At 37.0% G+C, this 19692-nt stretch overlaps 2 protein-coding genes across 3 annotated transcripts; both read left to right on the top strand.

The window, feature by feature from the left end:
• The first annotated feature begins 7182 nt into the window (after positions 1-7182).
• LOC306861065 (protein FAM110C-like) lies at positions 7183-9561 on the top strand. The gene has a single exon (XM_079403137.1). The coding sequence runs from the start codon at positions 7220-7222 to the stop codon at positions 8180-8182; it is 963 nt and encodes a 320-aa protein (XP_079259263.1). The 5' UTR covers positions 7183-7219; the 3' UTR covers positions 8183-9561.
• A 2551-nt stretch (positions 9562-12112) lies between these two features.
• On the top strand, positions 12113-19599 carry LOC306860323 (F-box only protein 25-like). Of its 2 annotated transcripts, XM_079401966.1 has the most exons (11): positions 12210-12312; positions 12707-12857; positions 13664-13764; positions 14853-14902; positions 15067-15159; positions 15279-15372; positions 15462-15646; positions 16075-16257; positions 16582-16725; positions 17587-17613; positions 18365-19599. In XM_079401966.1, exons 2-11 carry the CDS (start codon positions 12730-12732, stop codon positions 18452-18454), a joined length of 1095 nt encoding a protein of 364 aa, XP_079258092.1. In that variant the 5' UTR covers positions 12210-12312; positions 12707-12729; the 3' UTR covers positions 18455-19599. The 2 variants fall into 2 exon arrangements, with proteins under 2 accessions (XP_079258093.1, XP_079258092.1); XM_079401967.1 differs by lacking the exon at positions 17587-17613 and having other exon boundaries at positions 12113-12312; positions 18365-19598.
• The last annotated feature ends 93 nt before the right edge of the window (positions 19600-19692 follow it).

Genomic DNA, 19692 nt, shown 5'->3' with positions numbered 1-19692 from the left:
TAAAAATGGAAATTGTTCATGCAAAAGAGAAAGGAAACATAGAGATAAGTATAAATCAACTCTTGTAAGAACATAAAATGTAAAATACTACACTCCTGTTCAATATTTTTTCCCTGAAATAACTTAATACTTATAATACTTACAGTGGGGATCGAAAGTTTGGGAACCCCTTGCAGAATCTGTGAAAATGTGGATAATTTTACCAAAATAAGAGAGATCATACAAAATGCATGTTATTTTTTATTTAGTACTGTCCTGAGTAAGATATTTTCCATAAAAGATGTTTACATATAGTCCACAAGACAAAAAAATAGCGGAAATTATTAATAATAACCACTATTAATAAAATAACCACATTAATAAAATATTATTAATGATAATCATTAATAATCATAAATAATTATTAATAAAATAACCACATTCAAAAGTTTGGGAACCCTTGGTTCCCAAAAATATCTTACTCAGGACAGTGCTAAATAAAAAATAACATGCATTTTGTATGATCTCTCTTATTTTGGTAAAATTATCCACATTTTCACAGATTCTGCAAGGGGCTCCCAAACTTTCGCATGCCACTGTATTTATCAACATGCATTATGTTTGTTGTGCATTATATTGATAAAAAACAATTAAGACTTTTGAATGATTTATATTATAATTTTTTTTTAATTACATTTTAAAATATAGAAAACAGTTATCTTAAAATGTAATAATATTTCACAATATTACTGGTCTTACTGTATTTTTGATCACATGAATGCAGTCTTTGTAAGCAAGAGACGTCTTTCAAAAACTTTAAAAAAATCTTACCAACCCCCAAATGTCTGAATGGTATACTGTATGTGCACAAACAGATTATAATTATAATAATTATAATTTGTTTTTATTTGTCACATACACAATTATACAGAGTATAACCAGCAGTGAAATGTGTGCTCTGCATTTAACCCATCCAAGTGTACACTCAGTAGTGAACATACACCCGGAGCAGTGGGCAGCCAATGCTGCGGCGCCTGGGGAGCAGTTGGGGGTTCGGTGCCTTGCTCAAGGGTCTCACCTCAGTCGTGGTATTGAGGGTGGAGAGAGTGTTGGTTATTCACTCCCCCACCTACAATCCCTGCCGGACCTGAGACTCGAACCCACAACCTTCGGGTTACAACTTCAAACTCTCTATCCATTAGGCCACGACTGCATGGTGGGGCAGATTCATATGCATGTTAACCATCTGATGATTTCCATAGAAACATGTCAGCATTTGTAGGCAAATAATTTCACTCTACCTATCAGATACTAATAGGTCTATCAGCTTTCCTCTTTTGGCTTCGATGCATAACATTGTCAAAGAGAATGACCAGTAAGAGATTTAATGAAAACCATATTTCAGGGTCAGTGGCTCAAGCTGTGCCAAACTTTAAGGGAGGTGATATTTGAATCCAACTTACTGAGAGATCCAGCACATCTTCTCTGTACAACAACAAAACTGATATCCATTGACTTAGTCATTCTTTTGGTTTTGACTGACTGGATTATGCAGCACAACTACTTTTTTCTTGAACCTTTAGTATCAATGCTTGAGCCAGTGATTAATCTATCCAGCTAGATCTCTTACATGCTGCATTCACAAATTTAAATTCAGCTGGTTTGCAGCTGCTCCGCACACAAATCATCTCGGTTTACTTCTCAGTAATGAGCAAATCTTGGAACTTTCATTAAGTATGTCTTCACATTAACATCATCAGCCTTGCATACGGACACAATATGCTTTTGGCAGAAAATGCCTCTCAGATTTGAGTGAATGATAAACTTGTTTCCTAATTTGAACCTTTCTAATAGTGCAAAAATGAAAATTTGCTGAACATTTACTCACTCTCAGGCATTCCAAGATGTAGATAAGTTTGATTTTTCATCAGAACAGATTGGGAGAAATGTTAGCATTTCATCACTAGCTCGCCAATAAATCCTTTGCAGTGAATGGGTGCCATCAGAATGAGAGTCCAAATAGCTGAAAAAAACATCACAATAATCCATAATACTCCAAGTAATTCATTAGAGGTGTGTTTTTAATGAACAAATCCAACATTAAAATGTTTTAACCTCCAATCAGAAAAATATAAGTCTATCTCTAATATATAGCATCTCACAGAAGTGAGTACACCCCTCACATTTTTGTAAATATTTTATTATATAAAACACTCTCTCCACCCTCAATACTACGACTGAGGTGAGACCCTTGTGCAAGGCACCGAACCCCCAACTGCTCCCCGGGCGCCGCAACATTGGCTGCCCACTGCTCCGGGTGTATGTTCACTACTGTGTGTACACTTGGATGGGTTAAATGCAGAGCACAAAATCCAAGTATGGGTCACCATACTTGGCCACACACCACTTCCCTTTCCCTTTCCCTTTCCCTTATATCTTTTCATGTGACAACACTGAAGAAATGACAATGTAAAGTAGTGAGTGTACAGCTTGTATAACAGTGTAAATTTGCTGTCCCCTCAAAATAACTCAACACACAGCCATTAATGTCTAAACCGCTGGCCCCAAAAGCAAGTACACCCATAAGTGAAAATGTCCAAATTGGGCCCAAAGTGCCAATATTTTGTGTGGCCACCATTATTTTCCAGCACTGCCTTAACCCTCTTGGGCATGGAGTTCACCAGAGCTTCACAGGTTGCCACTGGAGTCCTCTTCCACTCCTCCATGACGACATCACAGAGATGGTGGATGTTAGAGACCTTGCGCTCCTCCACCTTCCAGAAGTGGGGGATCAGCCTGTCAGTGCTCAGACCATACGCCGCACACTGCATCAAATTGGTCTGCATGGCTGTCGTCCCAGAAGGAAGCCTCTTCTAAAGATGATGCACAAGAAAGCCTGCAAACAGTTTGCTGAAGACAAGCAGACTAAGGGCATGGATTACTGGAACCATGTCCTGTGGTCTGATGAGACCAAGATAAACTTATTTGGTTCAGATGGTGTCAAGCGTGTGTGGCGGCAACCAGGTGAGGAGTACAAAGACAAGTGTGTCTTGCCTACAGTCAAGCATGGTGGTGGGAGTGTCATGGTCTGGGGCTGCATGAGTGCTGCCGGCACTGGGGAGCTACAGTTCATTGAGGGAACCATGAACGCCAACATGTACTGTGACATACTGAAGCAGAGACTGGGCCACAGGGCATTATTCCAACATGATAACGACCCCAAACACACCTCCAAGACGACCACTGCCTTGCTAAAGAAGCTGAGGGTAAAGGTGATGGACTGGCCAAACATGTCTCCAGACCTAAACCCTATTGAGCATCTGTGGGGCATCCTCAAATGGAAGGTGGAGGAGCGCAAGGTCTCTAATATCCACCAGCTCTGTGACGTCGTCATGGAGGAGTGGAAGAGGACTCCAGTGGCAACCTGTGAAGCTCTGGTGAACTCCATGCCCAAGAGGGTTAAGGCAGTGCTGGAAAATAATGGTGGCCACACAAAATATTGACACTTTGGGCCCAATTTGGACATTTTCACTTAGGGGTGTACTCACTTTTGTGGCCAGCGGTTTAGACATTAATGGCTGTGTGTTGAGTTATTTTGAGGGGACAGCAAATTAACACTGTTATACAAGCTGTACACTCACTACTTTACATTGTAGCAAAGTGTCATTTCTTCAGTGTTGTCACATGAAAAGATAAAATAAAATATTTACAAAAATGTGAGGGGCGTACTAACTTCTGTGAGATACTGTAGCTTTCTAGAGTGAAAAAGTAATCTCATCTGAATCAGGAGCGAAATATGCACATATCAAGCACCGTTTATAAGCAAAAACAGTCCATAATAGTTCTAAAGAAATATGTCAGTGGATTTTGATGTGAAAAAATAACAGGGATCTTTTTTTTTTTACTGGAGGAAGTGTTATTATAGATTATGGACTTGTATTTTGGCCAGAAGTAAACATTTAAAGTTAAAATACCTTAATGATGGATTTGTTTTTGCAGATTATCACTTTACAATATGTTAATTTACTTTAATTGCTGCAGTCATGTGGATTATTGTGATTTTATCAGCTGTTTGGACTGTGACGGCACCCATTCACTGGTGAGCAAATGATGCAATGCTAAATTTCTCCAAATCTGTTGCATTGAAGAATCAGCTTCATCTTGGATGGCCTGAAGGTGAATATTTTATCACAACATTTTAATTTTACATGAACTATGCCTTTAAATATTCTGTAAACTCTAAAATAAATAAATAAATAAAAAAGATGTGACGCATTTTTCAAGACCTAAATACCCTTGCCAATCTAGTAGAGGTTATGTGTAGAGAGTCTGACATAATCATACCTTGCTCCAGACCTAAATGATTAACTTTGAAGGTCATGTAATCACATTGCTGTTTCCTGTCAGAGATCATGTCTGGAATCACTCATATATTTGTTCAGAAAGACCTTGAGTGATCATTCTAAGGACACATCACAACCATTTGCTTTGTGAGATGTGTAAACAAGGTTATTGGAAGGTTACGGTTTTGGTTGTAATTTGTCATGCACAATTTGTTTGTTTCACATGTTATAATTCATATGCGATGAAGAGGGCTCTGTATTTTGGAAAAAAGCTCATTGTGGCCTTTAGGATTTTGGATTGAGTTTATTGTTCAATACCAATATAAGTGTGCTGATACAGTCAATTATAGTTATTAAGGTTTGTAAATGATGTGGGATGCTGAAAATTTAAAGATGTTTGCGTATTTCGGATCAGACTGACACGATAATGAGTCTCACCCTATCTCATCTGGATCTAGGTACAATTCTAGAAGCTCTGAGGTCAGAGAAGTCATATATTGGTTTTAGCGTACTGCTATTGCCTTGGATATTTTCCAGCTAACTGCACAGCAGGCACTTTAAAACACATAAATTATATCTGCACAAATTCCTGGTTCTGAGTTCTGAATTCTAGGTTGAGTGGAGAAATGAATTCTGGGTTACGCTAAGTGGACAGTTGCTTTCTGAAGTCTGCAGTTTAGTGCATTTTGCACATTGCGCAATGCACAAACACTCCACAGGAATCCAATCTGGAGAAAGTCTTGCCAGGATGATGATATAGGGTTGTTATGGTGGTTTTTGCTGGTTGCTATGCGGTTGCTAGGGTATTCTGGGTGGTTGCTTACTGGCTGGAGTTGTTTCATTGTATTTTTCACCAAATAAAAATCATATGACCGATGGCTTAGAAAAGTCAAAGCAATTCTAAGTTATTTTACTGCCCAGAAATGAGGTGTAAAGGATTAGAGGTTATGAGTAAGTACAGTAACTACATCACCTCCTCAAGTGTGCTGCCATCTACTGGTTTCATGGAGATCCTGCATTCATCTAAATCCCCTCCCAATGTCTCTCTGCCATGAATCAAAATGAATGCTTTTAATTAGAGTAGGAGTGGAAGCCAATTAAAGTTTGTGTGTAGTGCATGTGCTTCTATTTATTAAGGTTAGACACATAACACTTATGAAATGATCCCTTTGGATAGTCCCATATGCACAAGAATACAACAAACTAAAAATTAGCAGGTTAGATGTCAAAAGATGTTTCCATTTTTTTATTTCTTTGTTTGACACTACAGCCCTGCACACAGGGCGAAATATTGAATCAGGCCACACAATGCATAAACAGATGTTGAGAAAAAAACAAGAACCAGGACAAGAATGAAATCATTTAAAAATGATATCTGTTGTTGTCACAAAATCATTGAACTGGATTTGTTTACACTTTAGAAATATTACCTGGATTAAAAAGGTTTCACAATAAATCCAGCCTCCCTTAAAGGGATAGTTCACCCAAATATGAAAATTCGAATTACTCACCGTCATGCCGTCCTAAACCCGTAAGACCTTCGTTCATCTTTGGAACACAAATTAGGATATTTTTTATGAAATCTGATAGCTTTCTGACCCTACATAGACAGCAACGCAACTGACACATTCAAGGCCCAGTGAAGAAGTATAAGGACAATGTAATTTTATGAAGCTACAACTACAAGAATACTTTTTCTTTTCTGTGTCAGTCTTCGACACACATTCACAAGAGTACCACGCATGTGTTGGCACTGCTGAATCTCATGAAAGTGCGTACAAATAGTACGCCAAATAAAAACGAAAACTCGTGCTATTGATATGCAAAAATGGACTTTGGTGTGTATATGCCACGCGATGGGTAGGATTAGGGTTGTGGGGTAGATGCGTAACATATACATGAAAACTACGTATCATGTGCATGCGAAAACTGTATTATATGCACGCCAAACACATTCATATCATGCCAAAGCCCATTTTTGCGTATCAGTACCACAAGTTCTAATTTTTATTTGGTGTACGCATTTATTTTTATTTATAATAATTTGTTCCATTGTTCCTTTACCTAATAATTACCTTATAAATTATGTAATTTTATCACCAAATCTTGGATTTTTGTCAACTTGTTTTCTTTCAATTACCACAGGTCTCATTTTTCTTTTTGATTGCAGGCCTCATTTATTTGAGCTGATGCACCAAAAATTTTGTGATCATTTTACCAGCATTCACTAAATATGAGGTGCAGATGCTTAATCAATGAGAACTATGACCAATCAGTGAGAACTATGACCTTAATCAATGAGAACTATGACCAATCCATTTACATTTAGCAGATGCTTTTATCCGAAGCGACTTACAAATGAGTTCCAAAAAGAAAAACAAAACCTGTGCTAATTGAAAGAAAGCAAGTTGACGAAGAAATAATATACATGATATTATAACATTATGAGAGCTTTACAAGTAATATTTTGTTGGCCGGTCATTTTGATTAATTTTGCTCAAACTTACATTGTGTAAGCAAAGTCAGTAAGTTAACATTAACTAGCATTTTCAGTAAAAATAAAATCCTCTCTCAGTCAAAATGACTGGAACATGACATGAGGGTTGATTCTTATAAAAACATAAAAACAATATAGCCTAGCTGTAAACGTATTTGCAAGCCCTGCTTGGAAGAGGTTAAGTCACTAGATTTCCACATCTTCCTCACTACTGTCTACACATCTCTTGAGCCAGAACTCGCTTTGTCTTGACCTGTTAGTGGGTGGAGTTGATGAGTAATATGAACAGGTAAAGGTGTGCGTCAGTGCATTCTCATCTACTATCTACTCATTATTGGACCCCTCAAAACATTTTGCAACACAGCTGTTGTGGACTTGACACGAGATACTAGACTGCATAATGCTGAAGAAAACGCAAGGCTCGGCCGACGTGAACGCGTCGCGCATTCTTGTGAAGGGGCCCGAGTTTTTGAGGAGACAGATGGAGCGAGAAAGCGAGGCGAATAAAGGACGCGTAAGTGCGGTGGAGAGGTTGGCAGCCACTAAACCTCAATATGTAAAAAGCCAACAAGTGGTCGGTTCCACCCAGGAACCGGTTATCAGCATCGGGTCTGCTTCCGTGAGCAGCCAAGGGTCTTCAAACTGGCACGGTTCTGTTAATAACACCGCTAATGTTGATGTTGAGGATACACAGTCGCCTGAAGAACATAGTGATGTGGTGAGACGGACCAGCTCGAAGAAACGAGACTCGATTTTACTATACAGACAAAAGTGTGAACTCTTAAGAGGATCTCCTGGCGGGAGCAGGAGATTGATTAAAAAGTCGCTATTCGCTATTAAAGACAAGACAAACGCGTTTTCGGAGGCGCGCGGAGGTGAATGCGCCATACTGAAGGCCACTCGGGTAACTTTACCCATATCAAACAGGCACTCGGGTGAGATAAACGGTGAGCCGAAAGGACCTCCTCACAGGAAAGTCACTGAAACCCAGGATCAGGCGCGCAGGAGCTGCAGGGGGGTGGCGCGCTCCAGCTCTGACATCAGCTCGCGCTACTCAAAAAACTTCGCGGACTTCGACGCGTTCTTCAAATACTGCGGACTCGAGGGCGACGTCATCGAGTCCCTGGGCAGAGAGAACTTCTCCTCGCGCTCAGACGACCTCAGCTCCAAAATCCGGAGCATCAGTGCCTCGACTTCAGATGACGGGTTCTCGAGGAGCAGCGACGGCCTGCAGGTGGAGGAACTGCTGGAGACTGTGCGTCAGGGGTCGTCGGTGGTCGAGCGCAACGCTCGGATCATCAAGTGGCTTTACAGTTGCAGAAATGCGGTGGAGTCGCGAAAGACTCTTCGAGATCTGGATTAATTGGGGTCATATTAAAAGCGCTGGTTTTGCCAGTGTCACGCATAAAATGACCCGGGTGCTTTATATGAGATAGCACACGATGTCTGTTAAAGATCGCTTGATCTGGAAAGCATCTGTTGTGTACAAACATCTGGCAGACATCTGTAAGATGTAAGTTTTACATATATTGTAAACCATTTAAAGACATCTAATAAACGTCTATTTGATATTTGATAGCAAACACTTTAAAAAATACATCTAAATGCAGATGTCAAATAGATGTCTCTGAGATGTGTGCTGTGATCCCTTTACTCTGTGAACATCTTGGTATTTATTTAGCCAATCAGAGATGCCCTCTGCCCGACTGAGTTGGCTGACATATTCATTTCCTTCAAATTCAACTAACTGGGTAATTACCAATTTCTTATGAGGTTTTAGAATGGGCTTTAAGGTTTGTGTGTAGGTCTGTGGTTAATATTTAGTTGTACAACATAAATTACATACATTTATACCTCACCCCTGAAAGCATCTGTACAAATTGCTATTTAGGGACAACAACAATTTCGTCAAGCACATACACATCCTTGTGGTAGCTTTAGTCTTTATTTAACAGCTTGTTAGTGTGTAATTTATGTTGACATTAATATTTCTTAAGGGAATGCTAAGTACAGACCGTATTTTACTCGTAAATCCAAAACCGGCATTCTAAAAACCCATAGGAAATTCCAAAGAGAACACATGGTTGAAAAATCTTGCTGGTTTTAGGACCTCAAACTGCTGTATTGGTTTAGCTGTTTTGGTTAAGCCTTTTGTGCATGCCAGTATTTGATCCTGGTTACGCATTACACTATATCTACCTAGATTTCATGCCACTTGATTTTGTAATATATTAAAATTTAGATTTTTTTTAGAAAAGAATTTCCATTGCATTTTATTTTGGTAGTGTTATGTGAAAACCACCTTTGCATGTGAATCTATGGAAACAGTATAGTTTACAGAGACAAATGACGTTCAAGCCAAACAGACCATCAAGCCTGTCAGCTATATGGAATGCAGAGTGTAGCACGGCCCTGAGATATGGAAAGATACGGCTTCAAACAAGCACTTCTGTCCATTGTTGTGCAACAGCGGAAGCGGTGAAGCAAGTACATTCACACCCAATGTGGGTGTATTTAATTTGTGGCACTGTCACTTTAGTTTAGGTGAACTAAAGATTAGGTGTCTGTTTATTCCAACTAACTGCTGACTGTCTAGTCATATCTTCCCTGACTCAATATGCCTTGCAAATATGAAATGGTATTTTAAGTAACTTGATAAAGTGTGTGCATTGTTGAGTCAAACAACCTGACATGCTATGCAAAAATGCTATGTGATCATCAGTCAATAAAATGTTTTCTTACCTTTCTAGCACTGTTAGTGTTATCTAAGAGTATATGCAGTTTACATTAGTATAATTTGTAAATCTGTTAGGTTATAGTTCTTGCATTTTAAAATAGTTCAAGAATATAATGGGACAAGTATTTTAATGACCATAAATGCATATGTATACATATATATATATATAAACACTCTACAATACAGGTTTTATAGATGTTAGTTAACTGATCCAGAGGTTATTTTCGTCATTCTGCACATGACTGACAATTTGGCAACCGGCAAGTTTTTTTTTTTTTTTTTTACCCATTGTATGCAGTGTTTTCACACGCACACAAAAATTTACCCCTCTGGCCTCTCAAAAGCAGACTGTGGCAGGTTAGATCTTGCAGAGATCTTGCAGAGGTTAGATCTGGTCCATTAGTCCTTTAGACTACTTTAAATAATTATTGGAAATGCAAGGTTTTTTGGCTTCCAGCTGCGGATGCATGTAAGAATTATTCTCATTTTTGCTTTACATATACAAACTGGCAAGTTTTTCTAATTACGTCAAAAACAAAAGTGCAGCACATTTATGACTGTTGTTGGCATTTGCCTCTTTTATGAAAATTATGAAGTAAGAAACAATTTAGCTGATGTCCATTCTATTCAGATGGTAAAAAATAACAATTATTCAGGGGTCATGAAGCTTTACTGGAACATAATAATTTATTGGCACTACACACACACACGTAAGTTACTTGCTATGTTCCCAAATGCTTCTAAGCATTTATATGCACAGCATGTAATTTTCAGCTTGGTTTTCTCACTGGTTTAAATGGCATGACTTCTAATACCCTGCAGCCTGGTGTGGACTTTCATCTAGGTAGGGCTTTACCTGACACAAATAAGTCAAATGTCACATAAGGAAACTGACACAAGGCCTATTTCTCAGTAAGGACTTATGGACTAATAAAAAGAAAAAATTCTCCTCATTTGCACACCCTCCACCTGTTCCAAACTCATATGAGTTTCTTTCTTCTGTTGAACACAAAAGAAGATATTTTGAAGAATGTTGGTAACCAAACAGTTGACGGCAGCCATTGACTTCCATAGTATGGAGAAGGTCAACTATACAGTATAATAAAGACAGTTTTAGTTTAACAGTGTTCTCAGGACATGGGTAAACTATTTTTTAGGTAAGACTTCATCTTATGTATTTCATCAATGCACACAAAATAGTAAATAAACTAACCGAAAAACTCAAATATAAATATAAGCTAATATTAAAAATACAATATTATGTAATAAGTATTAAAATGCAATATAATACAATTGTATAAATACGATAAAATACAAGAATAAATTAGAAATAATTAGTGCTGTCAAAATTAGCGCGTTAACGCAGGTGATTAATTTTTTTAGTTTAACGTGTTAAAATTATTTAACGCAGGGGCGGAGCCTAGGGTTGGCCACCCCACTCATAACTGCTGTTTCTGTCTTTTTCTTGACAAGAAGTGCATTTATTTATTACTTTATGATCATATCAATCTGGAGACGTTTCAGATGCGTGCACCACTTCACTGAGTCAAACAAAACGTGTGCTATATCCTGCATCAATTCATATCAAAGCACGAAATAAACTACGTGCATGCAATGTCCTGGTCAGTATGAAGTAACCAAAAAGGCGATTAAAGCTGCCTTAAATCTGCACGTGCATGTCATTTGTAACATGTCTCTTAAATGGTTTTCGAAAGTGTCCTGGAACAGCCCAGCACTGTCTAACACATCTAACACTCTCGATTCAACAGCTGCTGTGATGTCTGTTCATCAAAAATAAAAGAATTAATTTTTATACATGTAAGTATTTATCTGTATTTAGTTTAGAATTTAGTGTTTGATAACTTTATTCAATTTCTGTATATTTATGCTGAGGGGCTCTAGCTAAAAATAACATTTATTATAATGGCTTTAGGTGAAGATTGTTTTAAGTTCACTTAAATTAGAAGTTATTTTTAAAGTCTAATAAATATTAAAATGAATAGCTCTTAATTATAATGTAATGTTGAATGGCTATAGTCAATGTCTAAATATTAGGGGAATTTTTTTATAGGGAAATCAGTATTACTTGGTATCAGTGATACTGGCCTTCAGTCATAAAAAAGATGCCATTAAACAAATATTAAAAATATGTTGTTTGTCCATTAATTTGAAGATTGAATGTGAAATTATTGTAATATAAAAGTATATTTAAAAACTTAAATGTTAGGTCGGATTAATTGCAATTAATTTAAGAAAAGATGTGCGATTAATTAGTTATTTTTTAATCGATTAACAGCACTAGAAATAATATATGATTGAAATTAAGAAAGTACATCTGTATATTTTCAAGCTGCTGTTCATTGTCTTTTTTTTTTTTTATCTCACAAAGCTTTTGTAGCCTACTCACGGCTGGATTACAAATAAACCTATTTATTCCTTCTATCCAAAACCAAGCAGTGAAATGTTTACTCCATCGTTAATTCTCTCCATTTCCCTTCCCCCAACACAAAATCAAAACATGACAACATGCGTCTGTGTCACGTGTAAGAAACTGCAGGGGTAGAGAGCTCGGTCAGTGATCGACAGGGCTGAGAACCAATCAGCTTGGGAATTCCGGGTAGCAACAAAATAAATACAAACACGGCGACCAATCACAAACGACGGGAGGCGTGCCTTACATTCCGCTTTTCTGAATGTTTACTTCCGTCAATATTCAAAGAAAAGCTGAAAATTATCATCATAACAAAGGACTCGCTGTAAGTAAAGTTAAATATACGTTTATTATGAATACAAATACCCGATTTTGCAAGTAAAACAACGGTAGAGTTAGATATTTGAGCTGTCTTTAGTGTTTTGTCGACGTTTAAAAAGATAAGGTTCTTGGCAGGTTTTGCATTTGAGCAAATTTATTGTCAGTAGTTGTTCAAAGAGCCAGAGCTCATCTACAATTGACAAATTAACATAAAAATGCGTCATTTTTGTTTTTACAAAGATAATGTTTTACATCAAGATTGTGAAATAAGGCTCTTAAGCCTTGAATGACTGTTATTGTGTGTTGTCTGATCAGATCAGGATGATATTGTTTCTTAAAGTGATATGTGATAAGCCTTTGAGTTATAATGGTTTGAGATAAGAGTCTCTTGTATTCAGATCTCTGGAGCAGGTGGAAGAAGATGCCGTTCTTGGGCCAAGATTGGAGATCTCCAGGCTGGAGCTGGATCAAAACTGAGGACGGCTGGAAACGCTTTGAATATTTCAGCCACAAACTGGGAGACAACATTAATGAACTCTCCTTGGAAGAGTAAGAAATGCCTTGAATTATGTCAGTGTAATGTAGTCAAAGTTCTAGGGTGATAGTTTTGGGGGTTCAAACCTGCAACCTTTTAGTTACCACCTCCGAACTTTAACCACAAGGCTACACCACCTCAAAAAAGCATCGAGGAACAGACTAAAAAGGAAGTGTGTATGTGGCATGTGGGAAGTCAGGTATCCGTGTTTAGAGCTGGTGTGTGTTATTTTCACCGTCTGTGGTTATTGTCTGGAGTAGCGTAGAATAGACAGCCGTGAACTGGTTTTGAATGCATTCAGACAATGATAGACCGACTGAGCTAAAAACACCTTAGTCTGACCATGCTGTCATGGAAACAGACCTGAGGTCGGTCAGACAGACTACGAGGACATGTGAACATTTGAAACCGTCTGGATGTGTGAAGACGCAAGTAGGTGTTTGGATCGTTTTAGTGTACCTCTGCATCTCATGTGATCTCTGTGTTAAATTTCACTAGACAATAGAGCGAACACTCACCTGTGTAAGCTAAAACGTCTTCAGATATTCAGAACTCATTCAGCAACACTTGGATTAATAATTAAAAAGAACTTGCATTGGTTTGTTTATTTGCACAAGGTTTTATTGCATTTTGTGTCAAGTTTATGTGTAGTAGTTAGTGCTCCTAGCAGATAAGTCTGAATTGCATGCTTGCCACCTGTTTATCACATGATCATATTCTTTTTGTAGGTCACTCTGAATAATATGGCTTCAAAGGAAATGGAATGTCTAAAGCATATTTTGTAATAGTCATAATAAACTTTACCTTATTAACTTTACAGATTAGACAATGACAAGGAGAATGTCTACGTGGGAGATGTCTGTGAAGTAGCTGCCAAGAAGAGAAAAAAAGACTTCTTCAACAACAACACTAAGTCACAGTGTAAAAATTATATAATATTTTATTACATCACACTTAATTATCACAACAATGATCTCAAATGTCACAGTAAATCAGAGATTTTTGGGAGAATGGGCAATTATGTTGTTTAGTGGTCATTACATAAAAATGAAATACAACAAATTAATTCTGATTGGTCAGCATTTTCATTAGAGCTGTGTAATTATTAATAATTTAATTTATATATATGTATATATAATATATATATATGTGTGTGTGTGTGTGTGTATATAAATATATATATATTTGACATCATACCAAATTACAAGTCTAGTCAGATTTAATTATGTAGTGCTTTAAAAAAACGGATGCAATGATCTCAGTTTTAATGGGAAACTATAGGTTTTTTGGGGGGGGGGGGGGGGGGGGGGGGGCGTTATACAGTTTAGCGGTCATTATACATTTTCTTTTGGTCACAGGATGCCACATCAGAATTTTTCCAGAGGTGTGTAATGATGACTAATGATTAAGTATTTGTACATTATGCATAATTATATCACACTTAATTATCACAATAGTTTCTTTAGACAGTGGGCCATTATTCAGTTTAGTGTTCATTATACAAAAATATATGACCACGGAATGCGACAAGTGTCCAATCAGAATCAAGATTTCTAGAGAGCTGTGTAATGATTACTAATTTACTCCTTTTTAACATCCTAGCCAATCACAGATAAATGCAGATGTAATCCTAAGCAGTTGAAAATTCTGTCATCGCATACTCGCCCTCAAGTTGTTCTGGACATCTATGCGTTTCTTTCTTCTGTGGAACAAAAAAGACCATATTTTGAAGTAAATTTGGTAACGACACAGTTTCAATTCCAAGTTTGGTTACCAACACAGTTCACTTTTGTGTTGGAATTTATAATTCCAACACAGTTTGGTTACCAACATTTTTCAAAATATCTTCTTTTACGTTCCACAGATAAAAGAATGCCATACACGTTTGGAACAATATAGGGGTGAGTAAGTGAGAGAATTATCATTCAGAATTTTCATTTCATTTAGAACTTTCACATACCTTTGAAGTTATAGTATATAGATTAAATATATTTTATTGTTTTTCTCAGTTTTGTTCCAGGAGAGGTGGATCTACGTTCAGAAGGAGAGTACGCGAGAGGTGAGATGAATTATGTCATAGCATCAACACGTACAAGACTCAGAGTAGCAAACAAACAACATGAGTCTTAGAAAGTTTCATGTCATTGCTTATATATCACAGTTCTCCCATCGCTAGTCTTTTCTAACCTTTGTCAAATGCGAACCGTGTGTTTGTTGTTGCAGCGGCATGGGTACTGTACGCTCGGGGAGGCCTTCAATCGTCTAGACTTTTCCAGCGCCATTCAGGATGTGAGGCGATTCAACTATGTTGTCAAAGTAAGAAAGTTCTGACCTTCGCTGAACAATTGCAAGAATGCCTCTCTCAATTCGATTTACTTTCTCTGCTTCCCTTCTGTATCCTTTCTCACTTTATCCACTCTGTTTACTTCTCTTAGCTTCTGCAGTTGATTGCCAAATCCCAGCTGACGTCTTTGAGTGGAGCTGCTCAGAAAAACTATTTCAATGTCCTGGAGAAGATTGTGAGAAAAGGTGAGCAGATCTTTTTTTCCTGACTTTATCCAGAAAATGCGTTAGACATATTGTCCTGATATATATGCATATGTTTTTTAATTGCGCAGTTCTGGATGACCATCAGAACCCACGACTGGTCAAGACATTGTTGAATGATCTAAGCTCCACACTCTGCATCCTCATCCGAGAAGTTGGGAAGTCTGTGTTGATTGGCAACATCAACATTTGGGTCTGCCGTTTAGAAACCATCTTAAACTGGCAGCAGCTGTTCAACAATTTACAAATTCCAAAGGTAGTCTTTTCATAATTTTCTTAAGGGTTATGCATGGGCAAAAGTGGGTCAGTGGGATTTCTCAATGAGCACCAAAAAAGAAAAATAAATTTGTATAAATGCACAGATCAGTTTCACATTCAACACACATCTAGTTGTGAGTAGTGGGATGATTAATAAATAATATGATTATATTATTATTCTATATCATGTAGCATTTTAATTTTTTGTTATAGTATACATTTATTATATATAAAAAAAAGAATAATATATAATTCATATAAAATAATAAATAATAACCTTTAATTATAATTCAATAAATAATTAAACATTACTAAAAAACTAATAATTAATACAACTAAATATATCACAATTATTTAAGGTCAAATTGCTAAATATGATATCAGTGGTAAAATATAATATATAATGCAAAATATGTCTTGTTGCAGCAAGTTTCAAATGGCATGACACTGAGCGACCTCCCTTTGCACATGCAAAACAACATCCTGTATAAGTTTAGTGATGCCTGTGACATCATCAATCTGGGACAAGCCACACCAACACTGCACATGCTCAGTGAGGACCGGCAACTGTGGAAGAAACTGTGCCAGTTTCATTTTGCTGAGAAACAGGTAAGGAATTGGACTTTAATAAGTCACTCATAAACAATCCTAATTGGATGATTCATCGGTTAGAGATACTGTCATTACCATCACACACAAATCCACATATACTGTATCAAGATTTCATTTAGTCATGCTTCAAATTGAAGAATTGCCCAGATATAATTGTCTGTTTAAGCACATAATAATAATCATAATCATGGCAGTCACATGCCTGACTGCCATCTTGTGGTCAAATTAGGCCACTGACCCAATTTTGGGTCAGTGGCCTAATTTGACCACAAGATGGCAGTCAGGCATGTTCCTCACAGAGCTCTCTGTTTGTGTGTTCAGTTCTGCAGGCACTTGATTCTGTCAGAGAAGGGCCATGTGGACTGGAAGCTGATGTTTTACACACTTCAGAAATACTACCCTCAGAAAGAACAGTACGGAGACACGCTGCAGTTCTGCAAGCACTGTAGCATCCTCTTCTGGAATGTAAGAAATCTTTATTTAAATGTCAAACATTCTGGTCTGTGAATAAACAGCAAGACATCCCTCCTTGTTACTATTTAGAGTTAAGTGCTCTTCTCAAACATTCCCTTATTGAAGCCTTGTACAGTATGTGCACACTTGATTGCTCCTACCCTTGCATGCTTTTTGTCTGTGTGCTTTTGTGGGCAGAAAACCTTATAGCCACAGTTATCAACATACAAGCATCAGTTTGTTCCAGTCATCTTTATTTAAAATATAGGGGACCAGCATTAACTCTATAGTAACTCAAGAGTATATACTCTACCGTTAAAACATTTGGGGTCAGTAAGATTTGTTAAATGTTCTTGAAAAGTGTCTTATGCTTACCAAGACTGAGCAAATGTTCATTTTTTTGGTGGACTATTACTTTAAGGCCTCAGTCTCTATAAGCTCTGGGCACCAAAAAAGTGATATTGTGCAGTGTTTGAAATAACAATTGTAATACTGCATAATATTTTTATGATACTTGTTTTTCAGGATTCATATGACAAGTATTTTATTTGAAATAGAAATCTTTTGTAACATCGTAAATGTAATTCGTGTCATTTTTGATCAATTGAATGCATTTTTGTTGACAATATACTTTCTTCCATCAAATTTTTGAACAGTGGTGTATATAAAAGAATAGCTCATCTATGAAATTTCATTCATATATACGACAGAAGTTGAAAAATGAATGCTCACTTTTAACATATTTTCAGTTTCATTTCAACACTTTCAGGTTATATCTATTCAGTTTACCCTCTGTAATATCAGCCCTCTTCCTGTACCCTTTGACCTTTGATTTTTTTTCCTGTTCTCCTCCTGGTCCCTTATCTCCTAAAGGACAGACACCTGGCTTTGATCTTTAAGGTACATGCTAAATCTTATATGAGTGTGCCAGCATTTTGAAATTAGTGTCTGTAAATAAAATTAGTTTTGCTTCATCAGTCATTTTTTTTTCTTTTTCTCATCACCGTTTCTGTCCATCATCCTGTCTTGCACTCAGTCCATTCAAATCAGCTGTACTTTATCGGCCTTTTGTATTCATTTTAATATTTGAGTGGACATATTTATTTAAATGTTTTCTTTTTTTCCATTTGCTTTATGTTGTCAGTATGTTCCACAACATTGTACACTAATGCTGATCGCATGAATTTGAACTTCTAATGTATTACATTGCGGTGTGTAAGTAACTGGTTATATGTAAATCTGGATTAGGTTACACTTTTTTACAGTGTCTGTAAAATAATATGATAAACAAATTAAGTCAAAAGTAATCTAAAAGTAGCCCAAATGCATGATCTAAAATGTGTAATCTAATAGATTTCGATACTAAGTACAAATCAGTAACTGGCTACAATTTGTAAGTAATTTTCCCAGCACTGGTAACTCATCTTTTAGATTATTCAAATGTTTTCCACGCTAAGAAAAATAAGTTATTTTAAGAACTGTTCACTGAAAGCCTCTTGGTTTTTCAGTGGAACTGTTTATTTTTAAGAGGGAAGAAGGGACCCTAGCAACCAACCAATGTGGCAGTGACTTTTTCACGGACAAAAAGCACACACATTTTCCTGAGAAAATGTTTCAAATTGATTTTGACCGCTCTCTCTTTCCATCTCAGGACTCGGGACATCCTTGCACAGCGAACGACCCGGACAGCTGCTTCACCCCCGTCTCTCCCCAGCACTTCATAGACCTCTTCAAGTTCTGAAATTCAGAATGTTCTTGGACCTCTCACCTTTTGATCTCCTTTGCAAACCAAGACTCTGAAACTGATCAAATATTTTTTACTTTTCAACTCTGTGCTCCAAACCATGTCCTTTACTCTCCTCTTTTACGTTTCCGTGATTAAGACGTTCAAACGTCTGAAAATGTAACTGATTGAATTTTCTGTTGCCTCACCCAAACTTTAAGGGCTTAAGGAAAGATGTCATAATATTAGTGTTTCTTTTGTATTGTCCTCTTTTTTGTGTTCCTCGTTGCGTTCTCCGAGAATTAATTTGTTCTTTAAGCACAGAAAGATGGGAGATGAACAGCAAAAAGAGGTGGGATATGCGAAGGATTGTTTGTTAAAAAGGAAAAAAATAAGAAACTGAAGCGAAAAGTGTGGGAGATCCTAAGCAGAGGTTATCTTGTCTTTTCATGTATGTATTTTCCTTTCTATACCAATGAAATGCACGTCAGTAGTCGTCGTAGGTTAATGTTTACGTGGGTTCTCGTGTTGTTTCGTCATGCTGTGTGTATATATTTGAAGCGTTAACACTAAAGTGTACATTTGCTGCACAAAACAACTTTTTACGATACACTTTTGTGAGATCTGTCGTGAGGGCAGATGGAAAATCTAATGTAAGCTTTGCTATTTATGAACAAATGTATTTTATATCCTTTCTCTGAACTTTGTAATATTCCTTTACTATTCCAGTAATATAAATGTCATTGAAATGGCTTAAGTGTAGGATGTGTTTGGTACTATCAAGCATTTACAAGAAACATGGTTACCTAAAATAAAAACTTTTGGGGAAATAGCCTTGGACTTGTGATTCTTTTTTTTTTTTTGGTGCCTGATAGAGACCAAGGCATAGTAATAGTTCACCAAAAATGAAAATTTGCTGAATATTTACAAACCCACAGGCCATCCAAAACGTTGGCGAGTTTGTTTCTTCATCAGAACAAATTTGGAGAAATTAAGCATTATATCACTTGCTCACAAATGGGTGCCGTCAGAATGAGTCCAAACAAATGACAAAACATCACAATAATCCACATGTCTATCAATTAACTTCTTGTGAAAAGTTGTATGTAAAATACAAATCCATCGTTAAGACGCTTTAACTTTAAACTGTTATACTTCAAGCTAAAATACGAGTCGTTTATCCATAATATTGCTTTCTTCAGTGAAAAAGTCTGAATCAGGAGAGAAATATGAACAGATCGTGCTTGATTAAGAAA

The sequence above is a fragment of the Barbus barbus genome (genome assembly GCF_936440315.1).
Source record: "Barbus barbus genome assembly, chromosome: 41".
Lineage (NCBI taxonomy): Eukaryota > Metazoa > Chordata > Actinopteri > Cypriniformes > Cyprinidae > Barbus > Barbus barbus.
The sequence above is the reverse complement of the archived record's forward strand: the minus strand, read 5'-3'. Positions and strand labels throughout refer to the sequence as shown.